The following is a 27,596-nucleotide window of genomic DNA, read 5'->3' on the forward strand; positions in this document are numbered from 1 at the left end:
AATTGTCTTCAGAATATGCTCAGTTCATTCCTGTGCTGTAAATACCACAAATAACACAAGACCGTGTTATGGTGGCCTACCCAGAGGCATGAAAAAACAGGACGAAAAAAGAGGTGGAAAATATTAAATGCTTTAGAGAAAGCAGTCACTAGCGGATTCCTAATACGATCTAAAGTAAGCTGCATGTGTAAACGTGGATATAGAGGCAAACATACCTGTATAAAGCTGTGTCTGTATACCGATACAGAGCTATACCTCTACCTATGTAAGCAGATAAGGGTGTTACCTGCGTGCAGCACCACAGCAGCCCTGGAGCGGCCGTGCCCGGCGCGCCCAGCCGGCCCTGCCCGCACCAAGGCCCGCTTCTCCGGGCGCGGCGCTGGCCGCGGTGCTGAGGGGGCCAAGCGCCGGCGGAGCGGAGCGCGGGGGCGGCGAGCGCACCCCGCCCCCGCCGCGCCGGCGCTGCCGCCGAGAGCTCCGGCCCCTCCGTGCCGGGCATGGCTCTGCCTCCGCCCGCCGCCGCTGAACCCTGCGAGGCCGAGGAGAGTTTCTGACCGTGCCCGGCAACTCCGCGCTGCCGGGAACCCCGGGGGCTGCCTGCAGCGCGCTCCGACGCCCCTCTCGCTGCCGCACACAGGCGCGCTCCCTCGCCCTCGCCCCCCCCCGACTCCGCACGCCGTCTCCACCTCGCTCACACACACGCGCGCGCTCTTCCTCTCATTCTCCCTTTACCCGTAGGTGAACCGATAGCCATTGAATGAGGACGAAAAGTTAAGAGATTAAACCAATATGAACCATCGTTGCTCGTAGCAGTGCCGTATCCAGAGCAGAGCATTATCCAGCGAGCATCCCCAAAGGAATGGAGTCGGTAAAACAAAGGATTTTGACTCCCGGCAAGGAGGGATTGAAGAATTTTGCTGGAAAATCGCTCGGGCAACTCTACAGGTAAGACCGATTCTCTTACAGTATTCTACTTCCCAGGAAAATTTGGAAGCTTTTCGTAAGCGCCCGTTGCTGCAGGAGGTCGAACGCTTTGAGGTTAGGGGTGGCAGGGTTGGGAGCTGTTGCGATTCTGCTGGATATAATCTAGATCCTGGAAACTAGTGCTGAAGCTGCTCAATATGGCACCCTCGTAACTTCCCTATCTGACTCGTAGATGTTGTCAGTAAAGATGCAGCAAAAGATTACCCCACCTTTCTTCTACAAAAACAGGATCCCATCTTGAAATCCTAATCAGGAGAGAGCAGCAACCTGTATTTTTGTTCCATCTTAATTTCCCTTATCTTGCCCCCTGCCCTTAACAAATATATATTTTTAAAAAATCTGGTTTTGATTTAGTCTTGTCCTTTGTGTAATTCGTCGTCAGATGAAGGTAAACATGGAGATGCATAAATAATTGATATCCAAACGATTTTTTTTTCTCCTGAAGCTGAAACATATAGAGGAATGTGTTTAATTATTTATCCATCTGCATTTAGAAGCATCTGCTTGTCCTATAAATTATATACAGCTGCAATTGCTAAACTCAAAAGCATCACTCTTGTATATTTATGTGTGTAAAGAACATTTCTATCATCTTCGAGCCCTGTGCACACAGATGAATAAACCCAGATACTTGCATACCTACAAAGTGCGTGCACTAAAGTTCACACATTGTTCTCCATCCAATCTGGTGACTTTAGTGACCTCCACAACGTTTGAGAATAGTCTGTAAAATTGAATAATTTTCGATGGTACCGTCTGCTAGAAATTACCCCGAAATATTTGTTTTGGCTTGGGGTGTTTTGTTAGTTTGGTTTGATTTTTGGTTGATTGTTTGGGTTTTTTGGTTTGGTTTGGTTTGGTTTTTTATGTCTGTTTGGTTTTTAGGTTTGGGGTTTTTTTTCGGAATTGCAGCTATAAGGTAACTGCGGATTTGTCTGCCCAGGGTAGGTCACGTAAAAATCTTTTTTCCATACCTATGCGGCAGTGCTGGGCACAGACACCAGGCTGTTTCACAGCATGAGTCACAACTTCTGCTGCCATTTTAAGGGTAGGGGACTTACCAGTGAAGTGATATAGACAAAATTAAGGCTTCCATTTTCATAGGAAGTGTACCATTAAGAAAAGCCAAAAACAAAATTAAAGTCATCAACAATGCAATTCATTTCCTACGGTTTTTGGTTATATTCAAGTCATTTTCAATAGTTGAAAATTAATAATAATAAAAAAGGATAATCCAGAATAACTGCTTAAACTATAATTTAGGAAATACACCTTTTTTTCGTTCTTAAAGACTCTACAACATTTAAATAAAACTATTATATCTACTACTTGTAGTCACACAGTGAATAATGGAGAAACGGTGTTTGTGTTTTCCAGCAAAACTCCGTTTGAATTCACACCTCGACTACCAAACGCGTGATTTGCTGATCTTTTTCAGCTCACGGCAATTAAGTACTTTGTTTACTTTTCTTAGAATTTAAACAATTTTCTTGCCTCTTACACATTGATTTCCTGCCTATTTCCGAAGACAAGACGGCCATTCAGGGAGAAAGCACTCCTACCCTTTATCCACACGAACGAATTTTGAACATAAACCCACGGTGGCTTATTTTATTCACAACTTTAACACATTTCTTCATGCCGCGATTTTTAAGCGTAGAAATAATATGCTCAGAAAAGAAAAATCAAGAGAATTTCAGCTGAGTCGTTTTTGGAGAAAATCCCTGTATTTTCTCCCGAACACGGATAACCTTTTAATCCTTATTCTGCTAATTGTTACTGCCCTATCAGCCGGATGAGTTAACCTGAAAGAGATGCTCCTCCGAGTGAGAAAACACTTCTACAGCAGAGTTGAGAGGCAGCGGTTGTAGAGTCCAGAGTGTCCGAAAATGGTCACGTATTTGCTTCTCAAGACGACAAAATTGGTTAGCTTTTCTGATTTCTAAATATCTCAGTGATTTCAGAAGAATATTTAGGGCTTCAGTATGGGACACTTGCTCTATAAACCTGATTTTCTTGCTACCGACACAGCATTTAAAAAGATTTAAAAAAAAAATCTGAATGTTCTAAATCACGTTTCGTGGTATTTTCCAGCTGATTGGAAATAGCTGCAAACAACCATTTCCCTTCAGATTCCTTCAGATTGTTCTCTAGGAGACAGGATTTTCAAGTAAAACTGAGGGAGTGAGGGCTAGAGATGGTGCTTAAAGCTGCTCTGGGAAGGTTAAACCTGCTCAGCGGTCACACGCTCCCAGCTGAGCACTGAGATCTTGGGGAAAGCCTTCCCGGAGATGCCAGCTCTCGGTCGTGTTTTCTTTCACTGCATGTGACAGCCATTTTGCAAATCTAAAATAAATAGCAATATCGCCCTCTCCCCCTCGCTCCTCCCTCCCGTCTTTCTCTCCTGACATTTCTTTTGTTGGCAGAGCTGAAGCGAGGTGCGCACCAAGATGACCCCTTGGTGTTTCTGGTGCAGCAGGGAGGTGATAAAACCTCCCGAAGCCAGCTTCTGTTCTGCGCCTCTTGGGCTGCCCAACATGGCGCCTCTGCAGTGCTCACACATGATGTCTTCTTGATGCGCCCTACATATTTGAGCAGAAGTCTTTAATGATAGATGAGCAATTCCCAGCTAGAGCTCCTCCCTGGGCTGCTGCGGAGGGGTGGCGGGGGGACTTGGGGATGACTAATCGTGACTCCCACAGGTCATTGCTAAAGAACAGTTGAAGGTGAACGGGAAGCAAGGAATAAATCCTCAAATCGATCTCCAAGCCAGAGGAGCGAGGGGAACGGTGAATTTAAGCCTCCAGCTCCCCGAAATTGTTGTGCCTTCAGGCGGCCAGGCCTTGACTTTCCCTTCTTGTGTCGGACAGAGTTCTAGAGAAGAGGCAGAAGCCCGGGGACACCATCGAGCTGACTGAAGATGGAAAACCCATGGAAGTGCCCGAAAAGAAAGCCCCGTTGTGCGACTGTACCTGCTTCGGGCTGCCCCGGAGGTACATCATTGCCATCATGAGTGGACTGGGATTCTGCATTTCCTTCGGGATCCGATGTAACTTGGGAGTGGCCATCGTGGATATGGTCAATAACAGCACCATACACCGAGGAGGAAAAATTATAAAAGAGGTGGGAACTTTTCCCTCGTAAATCCCACATCCTCCCCAGTACAACTCTCAGTCAAACACCTCAGCACAGCTGGGACGGGCTCTGGATGGTTTCGCGGCATTTCCCCCCACCCGAGCCCCGAGGCTCCCCGGTCCCTCCCCCTGCCGGTCCCGCCGCTGCCCTTCGAAGGACGGAAATCCCGTTCTTGACGCAGAAACAATTTCTACCGATTATTTCTACTTTTTAATTTCAGTTCCTAGCCCCAGTTTGTGGTATTACTGTGCGTACAATTCGCCCCCCGTCGTGTCTTTCCCACACAGCCTTAAAAAAAGGCAGATACCTCCTAAAATAAACATAGGGGATGGGAGAAGAAGAGCATCGAATAAGGGGCTGTTAGCGGGTGCATCTCGTCGTAAAGGAGGCGGGGAGGTTTTGCAGGAATGTTTGAAAACACCAGGGTGAATTTGCTTTGACAAAAGGCGTTAAATGATAAGAGCCGTTTTAAAGCGAGTTAAAGCGTGGTGAGAACGATGCGGCAAACGCAGATGAGTCTTAAACACCCAGATCCACAGACGAACCCTTCGGGCTTGCTGGGCAGGAGCGGGCTGTGCTCCTCCGGCCGCGCAGGGCTGTGGCCGTGGGCCCGAGCTGCCGGCGCCGCCCGGCCCTGCCCGGCCCTGCCCGGCCTGCCCCTGCGTGCCTCGCCCGGGCGGCTCAGGGCACTCGGGGCCCCCCGGCCCTCTGGGGTGTCGGGGAGGCACGGGCGGTGCTGGTTCCATTGCTGTGGCTTTGCGGGTTTGTTTAGCTGCTCTGGCGTTTGCCGTGGGGGGCTGGGGCAGAGCACGGCGCTGGGACCCCTGGATGGCACTGCGGGTGGAGCTGCTGCGGGTGAAAGCTCTCAAGTGGCGCAATTACAGCCTTCTTCTTGTCTTTCTCTCTGTCTGTCCCGGCCCCTTGCGCTGGAAGAAAGCGAAGTTCAATTGGGATCCTGAAACAGTCGGCATGATCCACGGCTCTTTTTTCTGGGGATACATAATCACGCAGATCCCCGGAGGGTACATCTCATCGCGGCTGGCAGCGAACAGGTAACACGCCGAGGGGCCGGGCTGCGGAGCGGGGCGCGGGGCTGAGCTCCGGGCCGGCGCGGCCGGGGCTCCCTGCGGCCTCGCTTAGCCCCGCTCGAAGGCACGGCCTTAGGGAGGGAAGGACGCTTGCATGCGATCCGGGAGCTCCGCTGCGGTGGCGTATTGCGCACCCTCCTTCCAGCAAGCCCCCGCTTTTGCCGGGGATATCTCATGTTGGTTTCCTTTTCCTTTAGACAGTCATTAAGGAGGTTGTGGCAGCGATATTCAAACAACACGTATTCAGAGGCAAATTCAAATATTCATTATTTCATCAAAGCTTGAGAGAGCTTTTTCTTTTTCTTTTTTTTTTTTTTCCTCAATGACTGAATTAAAGAATTTAATTATTTTTGTTTTAATGAAAAGGAAAACCGTCAGCAGGAATTTTTCATTTAAGCATAAATGAATTTAGAATGGTCGAAAAACATGCTTAAATGAGACTTCCACAATGAAAAGAAAGTGCAGATGGTCCGGGGACTTAAGGACTCGTTTCTATGGTGTCTGGCAATTTTTCAAGCACCCAGGGTGCGATTCTACCTGTTAATTAGATCCACTGAGTATTCGAGACACATGAGGCTTTCACGTCCCTGCTTAATGCCACAGGCTCATGGTTTGCAGAAGCAGCGAAGGTCCTAGTGCCACTCTTCAAAGCAGTACCGCACTAAGTGCACATGGATACTAAACCCAGCCATTATACCTTTAACTCTTCTCAGGAGTGGGCAGCATGAAAGGTGGGCCTGGATGGGCAGAGAGGCTCAGCCTGATGAACAAGATGGCTTATGTGTGCTTGAGACTGAGAGGAAGGAGAGAGTGTGCCTAAAGCAAAAAATGGTGGTCTCCTCAAGATAAATAGATTTTAGACAGATCTACAGTAGACACCAGTATTTGCAAACAGAGAAGTGCTCTGTAACTGAGAAAACGCTAATATACTACCCTTAAAAACAAATAAATCAAAACATAGAATTTTTAAAGTGGGGTGTCCATTGTCTTTCTGTTTACAAGTGCCATCTTTCTGATAATGGTTCAGAAATCTGAAAGACTTTTTGAAATAGCCATTAACAGCCATTTTTATTAACCTTTTATTCCTCCTTTAATAATTTTTGCATCTTTACACCGTCTGTAACTACTAAGGTTTAATTGGAGTTTTGGTTGAGTAAAGGCTGCAGAATCTGACCCAGAGAATCAAAAGCTGTCTTCATTCACCCAAACAACATCAGAAAAGCCATTTGAACCAATTCAGATGTAAAGTGATGCAACTACAGAGATTTGCAAGACAATGGCGGGGACATAGCCAGGAAAAGTCATTAGTAGAAGCACACTAGTTGTCATGCCGAATCTGATTTTTCTCTTCTTCACAAACATTCACATTTATGACAATAACTGAGGACTACTCCAGTTAAGGTAGGTGTATTTTTTCTAGTTAGGTGTTATTCCTGTGGAAGCACTTCATGACTCAGGTGTATTGTATCATTCCCAGGCATCTCACTGCCTAAATATTCTGTAGGGAACCCAGATTTCTTGGGGTAGGCACCCCAAGTGGTGTGGGCCTTCTTTTCTTTTTGTGTTTTTCACAACCAAGCCAGTGGCTGTAACTGGACTTGTGATATTTTTCCCGTTGGGAGACTGATGATTATCTGCCTAGAGTCTATGAACCTTTCAAAGATTCAAATACCATTATGGTACTGCTGATACTTGCTGTGCTTTTCACATTTCATCAGTCATTTGGGGAACAGGTGTAAATGCTGATAAACTTGTGGCTACCAAAGGATCCAGTCGATCACATGATAAATTAAATTTTTGGTTGACTGAATTCTGTTCAATACATGACACCTGAGTGCAAGGTAACATCAGAGAGGGAAGGAACACTCTGAAAAGTAGTCTCACTGAGAGGGATCTTAAGCCATGTGGGACTAGAAACACATCACAAGCTTCCAGCGTGAGGCTCTACTAAAGTAATCAGTGTAATCCTAGAATGTTTATTTTTCTTTGTCTAGTGCAATGAGTGTATTTAAGTCAATGACGTTGACCTTGGATTTCTGTGTGTAATTTGGACTCATTCATATTAGTATGGGTGTTGAAAAATTAGAGATTGCTTTAGAGATCTTTAATTGCCTCAGAAATGACAGTATAAAGTGATGCTTAGTGAAAGAAAAAGCAAGAACTATGTATTCAGGATACATGTATATAAAAAGATTACTGGGAGGTAATCTGATTGTAAGTATGCATAATAATTCCACTGGAAAAATTGCTTGGTATAAGTGTATGCTTTAGGCCTCTGGAAAGAGATGACAAGAATCAGCAACTGACAAACATACAAATTAAAAAAAAAACTTAAATAGTAACAATAGTGACTACCCACCACTGGTTCAACCAGAGAAATTATGCTGTGGTGTTTTTCATTGTGTTTTAAATTCCTGTAGTAGAAGTTATGTTTTAGCAATTGTGAAATGTTTTCAGTAGAGGGATAATTAAGTGAAATATAAGGGATAAACAAGTGTTAAGGCTGTTGCCATAGTGAATTTCAGGCTACATGGTCCTATAAATAAGCACATGTTTTGTTTATAATATAGAAATTTAATAATTTAATTCAAATTAATATTCCCTATTTCACATTCATGCTACTGCAGCTGTCTGTGAATAAACTGCCTGCTGTGCTGTCACACACATATGGAAAGGTGTGAAAATGTACTCAGTTTTATCACCTCATCTCAAGATAATTTGAGTATCATTATATTTTAAACTTCTGATACACCCTTTAAATGTCCTTTATGTTGGAAATCTGTAACAAACCCCTTGCCCTGCCAAAAGCAATACTAAAATGCTACGTCAGTATTTCCTCACTGATTTCCTAAGTGAACTATTTAAACATTTACTGTAAATCAGGAAAGATTCTTTGAAATTAATACAGCATTGTTAGATTACACAATAGAGAATCAATTCTCAATGCAGCTATATATTTAAAATAGAAATGCCAGTTTTGACTGTATGTGCCAAGCATTTTTTCAAAAGTAAGTCTGCAATAATCGCAGGCTATTTTTTATAAAACAAAGCTGAGCAACCATTTTAGCTCATTTGTGTATACTCAAATGTTAGAACCTTCTGACACAAAGAGACCCAAATGGCAGAATAGAATGCCAATTTTTTAACAATTAATATCACCTATGGTAATGACATGTATTTCGTATTATCTGTCAAAGCTCAAATCCTGACAGTATTCACATTAAAAAATGTAACTACATGACTATACTACATTTTTCTACAATGTTATTATCTCTCATCTATGCTGAACTCTTAATCATTGTCATCCTAATCTGAATGAAGTTATACAAATTAACATTTCACTTCAAATTAATCTTACTTTCTCAATTGCCATTCTTCTTGTTATCAAAGGCTAAATCCTTCTTCCCAGCAAGTAATCTGATAGGATTATTTGTATGAATAAAATGAATGATATTTCAGACAACTGTCACTGCATCTTGTCTCAGAGTCCCACAGATTTTCACTGAAACTGTCATTAGCATGTCAGTGAAATCAGAATCTCTCTAACTTGGCCTTAATGACAACAAGCATAAAAATTTAAGGTAAAGTATTGGTTTAGAAATACAAGTAGCAAGATGTCCAGAAGTCCACATCTTTACATTTCTCTATTTTAAAAAGAGAAATTGTTCCATTCTTTTAGCAGGTAGGTATATTGTGTGTTTTCTGATTTGCAAACAATGATTAATTCGCAGCATGAGCAGCGGATTAGTGGATGATTAAACAAGTGCCAATTTCTGAACTTCTGAGGACTTAAGATGACCTTGCATTGTGAGGGAAATCCCCCCAGAGCTGCACTTGCCAACCTCACCTTTCATATTCAGTCCAAAATCCTGCAGATTGAGCTGGTCTCTGATCCCTGGCACTGGTGTGGGGCTCATCTGTTTCCAGGCAAAGAAACCAATACTGCACAAAAACCCCCCAGCTGATTTTGTCACCCTACTGCATTGCAGACTCTTTGAAGTACCAGTCTTTCCAAGAAGGGGACTGGGGAAACTGGTAGCTGCTACTGCTGCTCCCTCTGCCATATGGTTCAGGGTCCTTCCATTTTTCTGTCATGAATGATGAAGCTGTTTTCACAATTTAATGACGCAACAAGGGATTTAGATGGGGGTTTTGCTTGATAAAAGGGGGCCTCAGATGTGTGACAAAAATTAATAATGTATCCAAGCCCTTATTATACTAGATTAGATGGCGGGAGGTCGGCTTTTACATATTAATGTTTCATGAAGGGCTTATAATAGGATTTAGTATGAAGAGCACAGAGACACATACCCCTCCTCCCATATACACATATGAATGAAAATAACCTGGTTTATCTTGATTTAAGAAAGCCAAATAAAGCTGTTCTGCTATGGCTTCTGGCCACAGACTGTTTTTAAAGAGGTTCAGTTTTAAGCAATTCTCCTATGAAGCATGTTCAGCCTAGGACTGGTGCTTGGGAATAAGTGTTCATCTCTAATGGCGAAGGTAGATTATTCTCTCTTGCTTTTTTGAGTGGCTGAGTTCATCTAGCACTCCAATATTCATGGCACAATCCCAGTTTTGTTAGCCCTGTGCTGTGTTATGCAAATTAAAGGTCCGATTCAGGAAAAAACCACTACATTCTGTCTATCGTTTAGGAAAACATAAATTGTCAGGGTGAGCATTTCACAGGGCTGTGTTTACAGCAGAGGGGTCACCAGAGTCATTGGAAAACGAGCCTGTACTGACATAAGTCAGAATGACTATGTATGCCACAGAATAGCTAAACAATGTCTCCCCTCAATGTCTCCCCCATAAGTTACTTGGTTAATTTGAAATACATAAACATAAGTGAAGTCATCCCAAGCAGGGTTATTATCACCGAAGGGGTATCGGGACAGCCAGAGGTGATACAGAGACTCCATCATCAGAAGGCATGAAAAGACACTTTTTTATTAGAAATCCACAGTTCTTATAGAAACAATGGTGGACCTAGGACCTGATTGGCCTTTAGGAATCTTCTCTCACACTATTGGTGAACTGTGAATAGCACACTCTGGAGAATCACATCTATAAACTACAGTTACAGAAAGAGAGATAATAATTGTTTGAATTCTTTCTCTGAGTTTTCTCACAGCTTCTCACAGTTTTCCAGGAAAATCCTGGGACAGCTATGTCTCTCTCTGTTCAGAGGATATGTGATTGCCACAGAGTATCAGAGTGATTACAGACTGAAAAAGACAACTAGACTAAGACAAATATTATCGGAATTATTTAGGTTATGAAGGAAATTAACAAGTGAGATGATAGGTATATAATTTTTAAAAAATCAGTACAGGTAGTGTGAGTCTTCCAAATGAATGGCTACTCCCAGTTTGCAGTCAAGAAGATGAATATGAAGAACAGCTGAAAATGCGTGTGGAACTGCTGAAAAAAATTAAAAAAAAATCACACTATTATCAAGCAAAAATAATATTTTCAGAGTCAGTAAGAGCACAGTTTATGTTTACGTACATTGGAAGCAGGTAAACCATCATTAATGGTGCTTAACTTTTAGCTTTCAAGGCACCTCATGCAAGACTGTTATAGGCTAGAATGTCATTTTCTCTAGTACAGAGCAGCAGCTGTATAACACTACATTGACAAATGTGGAATTTTGGAACTAATTAAATACAGAAGGGGAGTAATCCTCAAGACACAAAAGGCAGAGAACCAAATCCTTGACTAGTTTTTTCAAGACTAAATCTAAAATTTTCAGAATTTAACCCTCCTTGTTGAGATATAACTACAGGAGTAGGGTTATGTTTGAAATTCAAGCTTATTTTTTGCATTCCATCCTCCACTGATGAAAATCCTTTGAAATCCTTATCTGTATAAAATCCGCTACACTACACAGTTTTTGTAAAATTACACCAGATACTTTCAGAAAATCCTAGGATGGTTTGGGTTGGAAGAGACCTTAAAGATCACCCGATTTGAACCCCTATGTCATGACACCCCATTCAGAACAAACTGATAAAGAAACTTCTTATTTATTAGGATTATATCACCCAGATACCTCAATGCTGTCAAACAACTTTGCCCCCAGGTCTCTTCTAGTCCTGAGTTTCCACAAATCCTTACTGCATTAACGGTGGTGTCTAATAAATCAAACTGTCTCTGAAACAAAATGCAGGGATGCTTCTGAGCTTTAATTGCACGCACTCTGTGCAACTGGTGTCCTTAATCACCTCTGCTTGGTTTGTTACTTCAGTCTGAAACAATTTGTACACCGAGTTTGATGCAACAAAATGTTATTTAGGTTGGTTGCATAAAAACACTGATGTCACTGTCATTTTGCTCTGAAGGAATCTGCCTTTGCTCTCAGCAGTCCTGATACACTCAGCTGTAACATGTGCCCAATAAATCAGAAAACACTCCAAAAAGCAGTCCAGCTTTTGAGTCCAGCATACAGTAGTTGTCCTCCCAAACAACTCCACAAAACATTTTAAAATTAAACCTACAGGTGATTCCTTTGATAAGTGTGTTATATTTCTCTAAATCAGCAGAGACAGTTGAACCACAGCCTAAGCCCTGCATGTGGGTAAGGTGATTTGAATGAGACAGTCCTGGTTTAAAACATTATTTAGCAGATTACATATTTAAAGAGCAAGCTGTCCCAAAGCTAATGAGTTAGAAGGAATGAGTCACAGCTTTATCTAGACATATATGGATATAATGAGTTGTAAAACAAAACCGCAGGTTGAGAGATTCCCCAGCTGAATTCAGGCAGGAAAAAGAGAGGATTGATAGAGTGAGCAAATGAATGAAGAAAAAAAGCAAGACAAGGTGTAGAGGATCTAATTTGCTTAGTGATGCAAAAGAAAGAAAATAGGGTTGAGGTTGTGGAAACTCAAGAGATTAAAACCATTAAAATAAAACAACATGAGTAGAAGACATATACCGGATATATGACGTAAAAAGTTGGAAAGGAGAAACTACTAAGTAGGGCAAATGCTTGTAACTTCTCAGATGGAAACTGATCTGTTTATGAAAGGATAATGTGATGCACTTGCTGGTAAGAACAACAATTTGAATTTAATGACCCAGGGTTCTTTTACATTTGGCGTCCATTCCAACGATGCTATCATGGCCCAAGTTCTTATAAAATACTCACTGACACATCAAAAAACAGGCAAATTCCAAACAAGCAATGGGAGGCGCACCTGAAAACTTTTTGTGGTCTTGGTATGAGTCAGTGGCATCAGCAGGGTTTGAAGAAGGCAGAAATGTAAAGGACTTCTTCTGGCTTGCTGCTACACATGGACTTAATCTTTGCACGGCATTTCACACTGGTGCATGATCCTGTCCCTTGTATCCTCTGTTTTGCTAAAAGCCTCATGAATATTTTGGGATTTTTTAATCTTCCAACCTGGCAGATGAAACCATAACAAATTGAGGTCATCAAAAGGCACGTGTCCTCTATCAAAGTCTTAGAAGGCCCTCATTACACCTGATACAGGCAGAGATATGCTTTGTAAGGAGGGAAATGTTAAATGCCAGTTAACCCCTGAAATTTCTATATATTCAAAGAAAAATCTAAGCTAAGAAGTTGATCACAAATTGTCATTGCCAGCAACATTTACAGAAGAAAAGATTCTGAAAAGCTGCTATGAGCCCACAGACATTCCACTTAGCTCCTGTCTTGCTTCTTTCTAGGCATTGTGTTTTACTGGAAAAAATGAAGCATTTAATACAACATCGAGCCTTGCAGTTCATTTCAGACAAAATATTATTTGGATTGCATGAAAATACAACATAAGCATCTCTGTGTTGTGTTGCTGCCCTTTGCTGGAGAAGGTGTGTCGCAGATGAAAGATAGGAGGCAGAGTCAAAGTAAAAGAATGCATTTTAGAAACCTTGAGCTGACAGAATAGTCTAAAAAGTCACATTATGTGATACATATGCTGCTGCTGCATGAGGACTCTCCCAAACAAGCACTGTTCAAGAAAGAACAGCAAAGGAGATTCAAAAGCTTAAGATTAAGATATGTTTCATAAAATAAGTCTTTGTTCAACATATTTCATGTGATTTCTGTAAAGAAAATGGCAAGCCAACTCACCAACTTGGATCCAAGTAAATTTCTTTTTTTTTTTTTTTTTTTTTTAATAATGGCAGGTTTTTTTTCATCTAAACTTTAAACTAGATTGGGAACACTTCACAAGAAAGCTCATGTTTTCAATCCCCTTTATTTTCCACCCTACTTACCTAACAAATTTGCCTAACTAATTTGTAACTATGACTAGGGAAAACATTTTATCGCTGTTTAGAAATCAAGTATTTGATCAATACACATACTTCTTCCAGTGAAAATAATGTTCTGTAGAATATGATCTATATTCATGTAAAATTGTCAAATCAGAGGTTTTTCTTTTTCAGAAATGAACATGGATTACATTTTCCATAGGTTTCTGTTTACAGTCAGAATAAACCAATTTATAATATTTTGAATTTAATTTATTGTAGTGGTGCAAAATGCTTTCACACACATCCCCACACACCCACCCCCACACTGTGATTCCCTAGAAAACTAACAAAATAATCTAATGTTCCTATTCAGTAGATAGATCTTTCATGAAATGATGATCAGTGGCACTTTGGAGGGAAAAACTATTCAGTTCCAGTCCTGAATCAATTTGCAATGGAAGCCGTTCAATACTTTCTATACTTTTGTATTTTTCAATGCAAATCTGTTTGAATAGTGTTTTGTAGTTGTAAGTGACCAAGACTTACTGTTCTTTAATTATTTTGAATTTTGATTAAATTAGTTAATAATTCACTGATACAGCATATATTTACACATCTTAAAACTATGGCATTTTCTTGTTTAAATAAATGTTTAAAAATTTGTTTCAAATATACAGAGTTACTTTTCAATCTTTTTTAAAGGACAAATTTAGTTAAGGTACTCCATATGCTTTAGAAAAGACTCATGCAATATCTATAAGTTTCATTTTCTCAAGGTGACTTTGCTTATGAAGAGAATAGAGACATCGATAATTGTGGAATTTATCAAATATATTGAATTTATCAAATATATTGAAAATTAACATCAACAAAAATACAGGAGGCTCAGATGAGGAATTGATTCCAGAACATACACATCTAAAAGGGCCTTTAGTTTTATGAATTCTTTGCAGCAATTTTGATTCCCAGTCACTGGGGTAAAGGGATGCTCTAATGAGATGCCTTACTTGCAGATATCCTGTATGTAACTTGATAGGGCATCCATCTGTCTGGCACTCAGCACTTGAAGTGCCCTGTGCTCAGCTCACTTTTTGAGCTGACTCTGCTTCCAGCTGTGTAACAATATCTGTAACACACTGCAGAATGCTCATGTAACGTGGATTGCCTGACAAAGGTAGATGGAAATAGTGCTGTTGCACAGATGCAGAGATTAGAGATCTATAAATGTACTTATTTTTCTTTTGCTTAAAAGAGAAAAATGAGCCAAATCTGTTTGACTTGGAACCCAAACAGATTAATTCCCCTTGCAACCTCATTCCATTCTAAGCACTTCTCCTGTGCTGTCGAAGTAATTTTCTTTCTCTTCTCCCATCCCAAATGTCTCACATTAAAATATGATTTTGCTATTATTACTACTTATATTACAGGAGGATTAAGTCACAGTTCATGACCTTTGAGGCCAGTGTCAGCAAAACACTGAAGATGAATGTTAGATTCTGATTTTTGGGACTGCATCTACTCAGTCTAGAAGTAGAAATAGATAAGTAAAGCATAATTTTTTGTTTCAGGACTGCTTCTGGTCGCTTATGAGGACCAGAATTTATTGGGGTTTTTCCCCTCTCCTTGACATAATACTACTGTATTTATTGTCTTCTTCTGTATATGTTTATTTTCTTCCAGATATCGTTGCACAGTTGATGATTTTGACTCAGAAAGGAATTTTTTGCAAGGCTAGGGGCTGCTGAAGACAAGTCATGACATTTTAATTCCAACCTAATGCAAGGGCCAGGAATGATGGCAGTGTCATTGGTCTTGCCTGCTTTATCTCTGTGATATAACTCAGTTTTCCCAGAGTTTACTTCAATCTGCTAAAGCTCTTACCTTGTGCCATGGCTTTAAAACCTTTCATGGGGTTTGGAGTGTGCCCAGAATGAAATGGATTTTCAAGGATACCTCTGCATGGAAGTGCAGCCGCATGGATTTCCAGGGCTGAGCTCAGCCCAAGGGACACTCTGCAGCAAGGCTTGGCTCACTCCAGAGCCCAGCTTTGGAAACACAACTGAAGACAGGTACCACAGGGTCTAGCAGCTTTACATATGTGTGTCCAATAAGGGCCAGAGCTCTCCACTCAGTGTGACATCAGAACATCCAGAGGGCAAACTGGAGCTCGCACAAAATTGCAGTGGGGTGTGCGGAGGAACGAACACTCCTAAGCCAGCTGGAAACTGTGTTTTGCAGGGACCTAGATCTGTCTGAGAATGAACATTAACCATCAGTGCATATGACAATGGAAGCACACACACATGTAATTTGCCATGACAACATAAGAAATCTAAGCTTTCTAACCCTTTGCTGGGGTTAACATCGTAAAAAAATTGAGCGAGGTGCAGAAATTAAATGTAAAGGATCATAAATCACTAGCTTAGTAGACAGAAAAAAATGCAAGCAGAAAAAAAAAAAAAGGATTACATAATTTGAGGGTTTGATGTGTGAGTCAGCAAAATAGTGTAGAAATGCCCTAGGAACAATCAGAATGCTCCATTTCCTAACTAAATATATTCAAATGTGAGCTGCATTCAAATATATTTTGATTGACTGTAGCTCAAAATCATTTTTACTTGATCTAAATAATAATAAATACTGCTAAGTGAGATATTTAAAGCAATAAAACAGTAAGGTTTTACAAAAACCAGCACTATATCACAATCTTTTTTAAGGTAGAATTTAGTATTTATGGAAATAAACCTAAGAAGATTAAAGAGCCCAAAATAAAAATTCTTATGGTATTTATGATTATGCACTGAGAGTTACAAAGCAAATATAGGAAGATTTATTTGCCCTTGATTAAGAGTTGTAGAGGAAACGGACTCACTAAAATAGCCATGTATGACATCACTTTTAATAGGGACTCACAAAAAGCATTAAAAAAGCCATTTTTTGCAATAATAAAGATTTAACTTGTTCTACTTTTAAATCCTTAGGTTTTTGGGGAGAGGGAGGAAATCATTCTTATAAAGCATTGACTCACAATTGACTTGTGAGTCAATTCAGAGAGAATTGACTCACAAGTGACGCTGCGGAATTATTTCATTGTCTACACCTTGGTGTAACTGAATGTTCACTAGTACTTGTGTGTCTAAATACAGGCCAGATTTTAGTCTGGAAGAAGCATGTCCCTGATCATTCCTTCAGTTACATTTTCCTTTGTCTTCTAGAAGGAATAGACTCAAGGAAACAGCTTCTCTTCAGTAAACATGGGAACAGAGGCAAACATAGCTTTTTTTTCAGTTGTGGGCAAATAGGAGCTGATTTCAGATACAGGATCAAAAAACTTCCCTTGAAGAATCAGTTACCTACTGCAACAATTTTGTAAATCTTAGCCTTGTAAAGAGATGGCGGTTTTTAATGTTCTATCTTCACGTGATTTTAACAGAACAAGACACCACTGGAGTTTATGTGAGCATAAGGAGGTATTAAATTGTAAGGAAATGAAGTGCATGTAGTTTCGGAGTAGAAACTTACACATTAAGAAATCAAGAGTAGAAGACAATTTAGGTCAAAATAGTCTTCACAGTGCCACACAATCACGTGCCCAGTCAGTCCCAGCAAATGTATTGAACATGCTGACAAGCAAAGCCAGAAATATTCTGTACAGACAGCTAAATATTGTTTAACTTGATATAGACATCAAAGGGAGCACAATTAGGAGATGAGATTTAGGGCACTTTAGCAAAGATTCCTTACCATGCCCTTTAAAATGTGTCAGATAAAAGTGGCATATACTCAGTTTGCTGTTTCAAGATTTGTTTCAGACTGTGATTCTAAATACAGAATGTGGAATATGGTATCTTTGAGGAGAGTTTTCATGCTGCATCTTTAGCCCAAGGTCTGTTTCTCAATGACTTATGGCACTGTACCAGTTTCTGAAGAACACAAGTGAAGGTCAAAGGTTTCTGTCAAATCAGTTCCACATCAGATACTGTGATGTCATATGCCATCAGATTTATATTTGCATTATATAGCTTAAGAAAAAAAAGAGACACAATAATGCTGGGAAAAGGTTTCCTCCTACAAGAGGTGGATATTAATCGAATCAAATAAAAATTCAGTAAAATCAGTGGAATTGAAAATGAATTACCACTTCATGCATTTATTTAGACTTTGTAATGTGTTTTATTTCAAATTAGGATGCTGTGGAATCAAAATGAGCAATTTTCAGTGAGTAGCCCCTGAAAAAGTAGTAGTAAGAATTACCTGGTTTCTACAGATATGTGTTTCCAGATTGATTATCTCTTGTGTCTAGGAAAATCCCAGCTCTAAAATTCTTCCCAATGCTTGCGGCCTGTATGAAAGTGAATTCTCTTCTGCTTTATAAAGAGTAAATGTATGGTGTCACTTTCTTACAATTAAAGCACATGAGAAACTCTTTTTCTGATCATCTGTTCTAGCACACCCTTTGGAGACAAATTCTGGTTTTGTTTCCAGAGGGTGGAGAATTCAATCAGATTTGGTTGAAATTAGTGTGAAAATTAAAGTGGGTGTTTATAGGGAAATTAATATCTATACATGTGATTGCATAAGATATATTTCCTTAGGAAATTATGCTAAATAGATAAACAGATCCATGTCTGGTCTGGGTCTTACCAGCCAGATTATTACACTAGATGGAAGCAGACACTTATCCAGTGCAGTCAGTACATTCCCCATATAAAGAGCACACGTAGGGAACATTTATATTGATATATGAACATATGTAGAATAAGTCACTTGGGAGAGCACTGAAGTCTCTTACTTTCCCCTTTTTGCTGCCTTTGCAGAGTATTTGGTGCTGCTATATTGCTGACATCTTCCCTCAACATGCTAATACCATCTGCAGCCAGGGTGCACTATGGATGTGTCATCTTCGTTAGGATCTTGCAGGGCCTTGTAGAGGTATGGAAAATTGTAAATCAACTAGTAAATGTAATAGGTATTTGTTAGCCTTTAGCTAACAACTGTAGCTTTGGAAGGAAGATAGAAATGGTTTTAAATTTATTACTGAGTATAACTGCTTTCAATGTATAAATTATTGCTATTTGATTTTCCTTCAGCTATAAAATGTCATGGCAAAATGAGAAGCCAATGACATATGCTTTTAGCACTGATGTTTCACTAAACTCCTATACTGCATAAGGCTTATACTGGTGTAATTCTCAACAGTTACTTGTTGGTCAGCATCACAGGATAAATATATAAAAACCTAAGGTTATATCTTAAGTCCTGACCATGACATGCTTTTGTTGGAATGGAAAAGAATTTTACCATAATTTAAATGAGGAAAAAAATAATTGTGCCTTTTCCCTCTCCCTCTCCCCTTCCCTTTCCCTTTCCCTTTCCCTTTCCCTTTCCCTTTCCCTTTCCCTTTCCCTTTCCTTCCATTCCCTTTTTATATAACCTTTATATAGGTTATTTTATATAATCTATATAAAATATCTATATGGTGTATATGCATATACCATAATTTTCAATCACAAATTTGTGTACATTTGTACAATTTAATCAGGAATTACTGTACATTTCATATAACATCTTTTAAAATTCCAACACTGCATGTTTAATTTTTTTATTGCTAAGTTAAAGGCTGGTTTTGAAGAGAGACCTAAAAGGTAGCTGGTTTAAAATGAAGTCAAATAATATCATTCAAATACTTACTTTACATGCTCAAGTAGGTTCATTGAAGACAGAGTGAAAAACTCTTCAAAGTATATTTCTAAACGGTTATGGATCTTATTTTCTAGTTTTAGAACAGTGGCACCTTAATCTGTGTTTCCTAAATTTTGCTTTAAATGTTAGGTAAAAAAAATAAGGGTTGGATAAATTGGTCCTGCATTAGAAGGACTTCAGAGGATCTGTGTTGTCATCTTTCCTTTGGCTCTGGTTCTTGTGCATTAATACTCTTTAATTATCTGTGATTCTTTCCTGGAAGGGGGAGGGAAAAGGAAACATGTTTTTTATTTGTTTCATATGGTCTCTTTAGTGATTTGAAGTGATATGCAAAACCCATTTCAGCTAACAGATACTGACGTTTTTCTGTGGCTCTGCTCAGATTTTGCTGCAAAGGTGCAAAGCGTTCTCAACCTCTTGTTTATAGCAATTAAAGATAAAAACTCATGCAAAGACAATTAACTGAGTGACTGACCAGCTTTAGCTAACTTGTGGCACACCCATTCCCCAGGGGGTCACCTACCCTGCCTGCCACGGTATTTGGAGCAAGTGGGCCCCCCCATTAGAAAGAAGTAGGTTAGCAACCACTTCCTTTTGTGGTAAGTAACTTTGTATTTTTGTCTTCCTTCTATTTGTAATGCATGAGTGTTTTGAAACTGATTTTTTCTTTCTGCCTGTTCATCCCCTTGTCTTGTTTTGTAGGTTCCTATGCAGGAGCTGTCATTGCAATGCCTTTAGCTGGGATTCTAGTGCAATACACTGGGTGGTCTTCTGTGTTCTATGTGTATGGTATGCATTTCTGCTCATTTCACTCCAGTAGTGTATGACCTTCCTCTACCCTTTCTAAAAATGTAAAAGCTACTGTTAAGAGGACAAAAACCCCAGAGAAGTGGGACTTCTAACCTAAAAATACAGTCTAGAGAAAAGAACATGAAAGAACAGAATTTAAAGAGAAGGGTATGTAAGAAAGCAAGATAATAAAATAAGAAAAGCCAGCTCACATTGAAACCTTCCATTACCTTTAGCACAAACAGTGCACACTTCTGGGCAGATCTATAGTATCTCTGCTCACATTAACATCTCTCACACTGATAAAAACTGCAAATTTAGAGTACCTGCCCTGAATGAGTTGTCCTGGTTTTTATCTGAAGACCTACATTTATTCACACCAGTTTCGTTAACCTACACTGACAGAAAAGAATGCCTCAAGGGAATTCATTCTGCATTTATGTGAATTAAGTGGAAGCATTATAGAAATTTAATAAACTACTCAGGAAGTGCATTGCTGTGTTGAAAAAGTTGCCAGAGTTTTCTATTCTGCAGGTAAAAAATTTAGTGCAGTAATCAAACAGCGGCATCTTAAAGCCGAATGGGCCTTCATTTACAGTTTGGTGAAATGAAATGGAAGCTGTTTCATTGCTTTGCATTGTACAAATTGATGTTAAGATCAGTGAATATTCACTTACAGTGAAGTAATTCTATAAAACAAAGCAAAGACTACTTCACTGTGCTATAGTTCTGCATGTGTTTTGCACAAGTATTATTCACAGGAGCAAACTCTCTGTTGGAGAGTTATCTCTGCTGAGAGAAGTCAGTAAAGAAGCACAGACAACAATTGCCATTTAAATTTGTTGTAATTCTTCACAGATTTTTCTTCCTTGTTTGCTGCTTTACTGTGTATTTCTTTTTAAAGTATTTCTTTCCATTCCAAAGGGAGCTTTGGTATAGTCTGGTACATGTTTTGGCTTTTGGTTTCATATGAGAGTCCTGCAAAGCATCCTACAATCACAGATGAAGAAAGGAGGTACATAGAAGAAAGCATTGGAGAGAGTGCCAACCTCCTAGGTGCAATGGAAGTAAGAATATTACCCACACACTGGTTTCCAATGAGATAGTAAGAAAAATAAACATCCCAGCAACCAAATAAAGACAACTACAAAAAGTCAAACACTCTCCTTAAGATCGAAAAGTGTATTTTGAACAATTTGAACAGATGTGTTCCTGGGGGATGGGAAGATCTTAAATCTGCTGGTGGATTTCTGGGTGGATACTGCTTTTTCATTAAGAGAACACAGGTTCCAGTTTTTCTAGCAGATGACTCATGGAATTTGTGCCTCTTTTTATAAAAAAGAGGTACAGATACATTTGATACTGCAACTTTATTTAGATTTTTCTTATATCTTGAGCTGAAAAAGTCAGTTTCCTTCCTATATAGTAATTTCTGGAAGGTTTTCTTCTTCCTAAAAGCAAACTTCAGGAAAAGCACTACTCTGTGTCTCTTGAGGTCCACAGAACATCAGAAAATGCCCGTCCTTATTATTTTATGTATTGTCTTCCAGGAAGACTGCAAGTTGCAATAGAGCTTTGAGATCCATAAGAACATTTCCCATTATTGCAGTCATTTTGCTGGGGATGTTATCAAGCCTCTCATAATCTTAGTTCTGTACTGGTTTAGTTCTCGAGAGCCATGTATGACCTAAAAACCATGTATGAACTCTGAATTTTCGAGACACTTAACACTCCAATCGTGCTAACTAATAATCATCTTATTTCTGTAACTGCTGAAAAGTTTTAAAGAAAATATTGCCATGTTTGCTCACTCAGTCAGGAAAATAAAAAAAAAAAATTGTTTAAGCCTCACTTCATCTGCTTAAATTTTTACACCATCCATTCCTAGTAGACCCTCATTATGTTTTCTATTTGGTCAGAACACTGGTTCTTGATTGAACTCAGGAATTAACAATTTTTGACTTAGTAAAAACTTTTTTTAGTATTAAATAAGGAACTGAAAATATTACAGAGTCATTTTTTGATAGCTAAAATTTTTAGGTGTACTGAGGGCCTGTCTCAGTTGATATTCAACAGCATTCAGTAGGGTTCATGGTTTTGAAAATCTCATGTGAAATGAGTTACTTTGAAGGATGTCCGTACAATTCTAATTTGGACTGGACAATTTCTGTCTATTTTTTATTGTGGCTTTTTAATTTAACTTTTTTTTTTTTCAAAGTGATTATCTTGTATCAATAATTCAGTTGCTTCTAAAATATTTAAGCTGAAATTCTTCCCATACCATCAAGTTAGGTTTTGTGGCTGGCTTCCCATTGATTAAGTCACTTAATCCTTACCTGTCACTTAAGTGTAATTTAATAGCTATACAAGGTGTTGCACATATCTGTCTATGGGCTGGATTTTCTTTGAAGAAAAGCCAGTATTCAAATCAATAGTAGACTGAATTCAGCCTGAATTCTTGCTGAAGTGTTTTTCAAGCACTTATCTGGGTATGGATCCTGTGTTTGCATCAACACAGATGGGTGGAAGCCTGAGCATGTGTACAGGTGCTGGGACTCAGCAGGGTTGTCCATCTGTCCTTCTTTTTTTCTTTCTGCAATTTATTTTAAAAATACAATAAAACAAACAAAAAATATATTGACCAAGCAGTTTCAGCTGAGACTTGATAAGAAAAAAGGTAGAATACTGCAATTAAGATTTAGATGCTAAAATACCTGTTTGCAGTAAATCTGAAAGAATTCATGTAGTTAGTGTCAAATCTAACTGTTTCCTTAAATACAGCAACATTGTCTTTGAAAGACATTATTATTTAAAGATATTATTATTTTGGTTTTATGTCCATGTACATATTTATATGACTGATATATAAGCACTTGTACCTGAGTGCTGTGATACAATCACTGAGTTTCTTCATTTGTGCATTTTGTAGTAACATTTATATGCTGTGCATATATGTGCTTGTTGGACCACAGCTAAAAAAAAGAGTAAGGAAAGGGAAGGTGGATAGTTGATAATGGTCAACATGGTAACTTGATCCCCTTTCTGTGTTTCAGAAATACAAAACACCATGGAGAAAATTTTTTACATCTATGCCAGTCTATGCAATAATAGTTGCAAACTTCTGTAGAAGCTGGACTTTTTACTTGCTGCTAATTAGTCAGCCTGCTTACTTTGAGGAAGTGTTTGGATTTGAAATAAGCAAGGTATGTAAAAAGAATGTGAAGATTTTATCTTAACTCAGTAAGTATCAGAGCTATATCTGTAGTATTTATTAAGAATAAGACAGTGTTACGCATCTTTATCATGGATTTACATCTTAAATCTTACTCATCCCAGTTCCTGTTTCCTTGACCAGCAAGAATAAGTGAAGTAACAACTATGACAAAGGATGGGATAGGGAAAGGTGGAGGCAGGCTGAGATTTAGCGATGATTTACTTGGGCCTACATTGCAAGTTAAGTGCTCAAAACCAGATCATGCTTAGTATTAGGAAGGTGCCAGCAGACCCATTACACTCTGTTCCTGATGCCCCAGGGGCTGCAGAAACCCACCAAAGCTTATAGAAAGCATTGACAAATGTATTTTTCCAGGTGTCTTTTAAAAAGCAGGGCCATCTTGTTCTGGGAAGGATAGTATAATTTGTCACCTTTCTATTTCTCACCTTTAATGTGGTGAGAACTGCTCCTCCTTTCTCATTTAGAAAGGAGAAAAGACAGTGGCAAAATATGAGATGTGGGGGTGATCTGATATCTGATATCACGTATGATCCATGAGATTCATATGAAGTTTGGATCAGACCTGTGAGGTAAATGTGAACACACAATATAATCTATTGGAACAGTCATCACAAAAGTACTACGTCTTATTTTGCCATGTATGCATAGCACTTTGAATATCACCAGTGGATATTCAGTATTTTATCTTTCACTACATACAAAGCTTTTCAGACATATCTTTTGCCCACATACACTTTGCAGCTTGGTCAGAAATCAAAGACAAAAAATGGCCATTGTGCAAGTGATGATGATCCACAGGGAATCTGTCTAGGCATGTGAGGATTTCTGCAAAGCTGCACTAAACACTGAAAGAAATGCAGCAATTCAGTTTTACACATTTGATCGTGAATTTTCTGAACCTTCTGACACAGGGGCTATAAGTGAGGGGGTAAAAGCATTAGCTTAAATATAAACTGTGAAAACAATCTATAAACAAAAAGTGTCATGGCATCAGAGGTTCTTGAAAATTCTCACTGTACTTCATAAAATAAAATAAAAACTTCAGATCACTAGTTTTGTTCGTTTCATTACCCAAGACTTTAAATTTTATCACAGAGTGTGACATTGAAAAGAAATAATTAATTAGCTGCTGAATGCTTCAGAAAATGAAGAATCAAAATTTTATTATGGTTTATACTTTGCTAATTCTAATTTTAATTTTAGGTGGGTATCTTATCTGCTGTGCCGCATTTAGTGATGACAATTATTGTTCCTATTGGGGGACAAATTGCTGACTTTTTAAGAAGCAGACAGATTGTTTCAACGACTAATGTGAGAAAGATAATGAACTGTGGAGGTAAGTGTTTCTATTTTATTTAAAAGTTTCTTGAAGGGATTTGATGTTCATATTGTGTTCTGCGTAGAATGAAGAAACAAACTGCACAGTTGTATGTTCTTAAGAGGCAATACTTGCTGCATTTTTTATGCAATGCAGATCTAGTTACTAAATAAAAGAAAACACAGGTGCTCTCGTTTGCCAGTTCCATACAGTTATTTGGTATTTGGAAAACCATTTAGACTATTAAAGAAGTAGATGAGGTTTTGGAGGGGAATTTTCCTACTCTTAGCTACTTACTCAGCCTTAGCTCCTCATCTAAACACGCTCTGCACTAAGAGCCGAGATAACTACCTGAGATTGCATCCTTGACTTTTGAGGTGATGAAGCCACATTAGCTGTTGTCAGGGCTGGAAAATTCACAAGCAGGTTACCCATGAGAGTTGACTGGAATGACCTAACCAGGTATTTATTTTTATCTTACAAATGACAGAAAGTGGCAATAAATTAGCATATAAAGAGTTCAATAAGTATTATTTGAGAAAGGAAGGACCTGTGTTTTTTAGAGATGAAGGAAATACCTGATTGTATCCCACTCTGAGGTAATGCTTTATTTGTGTTCCCATGAAATATCATGGCATCCTGAGGCCTGCAGTATTTGAGAGGGAATTTATTAATTCAGTGTCTGGTTTTATTTATTATTTCACCAGGTTTTGGTATGGAAGCAACTCTTCTTCTCGTGGTGGGATATTCACACAGCAAAGGAGTGGCTATTTCATTCTTAGTGCTTGCTGTAGGCTTTAGTGGATTTGCCATATCTGGTAAGATTATATTGTTATTAACACTAAACTATTTTATCGTAAGAGACAAACTTCTATCTTTGCTTTTATTCATGAATAGTAATTAAAAAGCCCACTCACTTTGGAATTCCTAAAGGACATTATTTGTGATCATTATAAAGGAATATACATTTGGTATTACAGCTTTTATATTACATTATTTCTGTTCAAATAATACAATCTTTTTCATGTTCATTACAGCAGATTAGACTCTCTTCTCATTTAGATGCTAATGTACACTACAGATTTTTCTTGATATCAAACATAGAAGACAAATGGACTGGTATTACATAATGGTATCTAAATTTACACATCTTTGTTTAAATAGAAGTATTTTATTTTTTTCCACTGTGTACTGGCTATTGCTTTGTTAATATTGTATTATTTTATTAATTTGGGGCCTCTTAGTATTGTATTATTTCGGGGTCTAATTACTATAATTTCTTTTCTGAATTAAAGCTCAGCTACCCCTCTTTCCTGCTGATTCATCAACCCTTTGCCTTTCCCCTTCCCAAATACAAGTCAGCTGACCTCCCCTTGTTTTCCCACTGTGATTTTAGTATCCTCTCCCATGCTGGTTCCTTATGTCTCAAACAGGTTCTCTTTCATTTTGTGCCAAACATCTCAAATCTCCTCTAATCAAATCTGTCCTTAATGTCATGCATTCTGCAAGGTATCATTCTTGTTTTGTACAATTTGGGAAGTGTATTGCATTTTCCCCAAGCTGCCTGCCCTATCCATTATACTATCTGTATCCAAAGGTTTGGTCTCTGTTTTCACTTATTTAAGTACTTATTTTGGGAACAATTAGTTCTGTATCTTTGAATTATTTGAATTGTTACTGCATACATTTTCAACAGAATTGTCCTGTTGAAAATCCAAGAGAACAAGTAAATACCTTTCAAAATTAATCATTAATTCAGTTACAGACACTGTTTTTTTCTCCAATTTAACACTGAAGAATAGAAAAGAACTCCTTTCTGCTGGTCTGTGTGACAAAAAGAGAAATGTGGGCAATAGGAAAAGAACATGTTACATACTGGAAGAAGAGAAGATGTGTTATTTACAGCATGAAGTGATCATGGAAGGCACTATAAAATACAGATTATTTCCCTGCCTAAATATTATCTGGGTTCTCTATTCCACACAGACATTGCTGGGAGGTTTTGGGGTTTTCTTAAGCTGCAGTTTTGGGAGAAAATTAACCTTGTATCCCTTTAAAATATTTTCTTAAAAGAAAATGAAAACCCAGAGTCTCTCTACGAATATTTAAGCATTGTAAGTCTTTTAGGGATAAAGAAATGCAATTAAGCAGCCCAAATATGTTATAGTAAAAATGTCATGTCACTTTCCTCAACTGAAGTACTTGCTGTGCTCTTGGTGTGAACGCTCACTGACCTTTCTATTGCAGGATTCAATGTCAACCATTTAGACATTGCCCCGAGGTATGCTAGCATTTTAATGGGGATTTCTAATGGAGTCGGGACCTTGTCTGGAATGGTTTGCCCTATAATTGTTGGAGCAATGACAAAGAACAAGGTAAAGGGAAATACAGTTTTCAAATCTTCCAGTTTGATACAACTGGTTTCAAGAGAAAGACCTTTTTGTAATATGACTTGCCAGGATATCCATACTGGAGTCTGCGATTCGCATCCAGGGATACTAATTTGAGGCATGCTTCACTATATGCTCATTAGATTGATACTTTTGTGGGCTGATAAATTTTTCAAAGAAAGATGGATATAAATATTTCTAAAACTTGAATGTTTTAGCTGTGCTATCACAACTTCAATCCCTAATTTAAATCTTGCAGCTCAGAAGAATTAGATAAATCTATGTGCTACTCTGATTTAGCAAATTTCTTCTTTACAGACACGTGAAGAATGGCAGTATGTCTTCCTCATTGCTGCTTTAGTTCATTATGGAGGTGTGATCTTCTACGGCATATTTGCTTCAGGAGAGAAACAGCCCTGGGCAGACCCTGAACAGACAAGCGAAGAGAAATGTGGCTTTATTCATGAAGATGAACTTGCTGAGGAGACAGGGGACATTACTCAGAATTATGTAAATTATGGTACCACCAAGTCTTATGGTGCTACAACCCAGGTCAATGGTGGCTGGCCTAATGGCTGGGAGAAAAAAGAGGAATTTGTACAAGAGGAAGTACAAGACTCATACAACTACAAGGAAAGAGATTATTCATAACAAACCTAAATATTTGGTATATTTTGTAGTGTTTGTGATTAAATTCATTGTGATTGTTTGCACACAGAAATAAAATG

General features: G+C 38.8%; 1 protein-coding gene across 1 annotated transcript; it reads left to right on the forward strand.

Annotated features, from left to right (window-relative positions):
• The first annotated feature begins 475 nt into the window (after window positions 1-475).
• SLC17A6 (solute carrier family 17 member 6) lies at window positions 476-27,544 on the forward strand. The gene is made up of 12 exons (XM_041400279.1): window positions 476-945; window positions 3,855-4,107; window positions 5,053-5,171; window positions 18,251-18,365; window positions 19,648-19,735; window positions 19,839-19,925; window positions 20,850-20,992; window positions 22,979-23,128; window positions 24,364-24,496; window positions 25,186-25,296; window positions 26,726-26,853; window positions 27,187-27,544. The coding sequence occupies exons 1-12, from the start codon at window positions 860-862 to the stop codon at window positions 27,517-27,519; spliced, it is 1,746 nt and encodes a 581-aa protein (XP_041256213.1). The 5' UTR covers window positions 476-859; the 3' UTR covers window positions 27,520-27,544.
• Window positions 27,545-27,596: the final 52 nt, after the last annotated feature.

This window comes from Onychostruthus taczanowskii, unplaced genomic scaffold (assembly GCF_017590055.1).
Source record: "Onychostruthus taczanowskii isolate IOZ18803 unplaced genomic scaffold, ASM1759005v1 scaffold177, whole genome shotgun sequence".
NCBI lineage: Eukaryota > Metazoa > Chordata > Aves > Passeriformes > Passeridae > Onychostruthus > Onychostruthus taczanowskii.

What these genes read in the sequence shown, in the direction of transcription:
- SLC17A6 (XM_041400279.1), top strand. Translation starts at nt 860, where the DNA reads ATGGAGTCGGTAAAACAAAGGATTTTGACTCCCGGCAAGGAGGGATTG. An exon ending in GAGGAAAAATTATAAAAGAG is followed by an intron (nt 4,108 to 5,052) that starts GTGGGAACTTTT and finishes TTGCGCTGGAAG; the next exon opens with AAAGCGAAGTTCAATTGGGA. An exon ending in AGCAACCACTTCCTTTTGTG is followed by an intron (nt 19,736 to 19,838) that starts GTAAGTAACTTT and finishes CTTGTTTTGTAG; the next exon opens with GTTCCTATGCAGGAGCTGTC.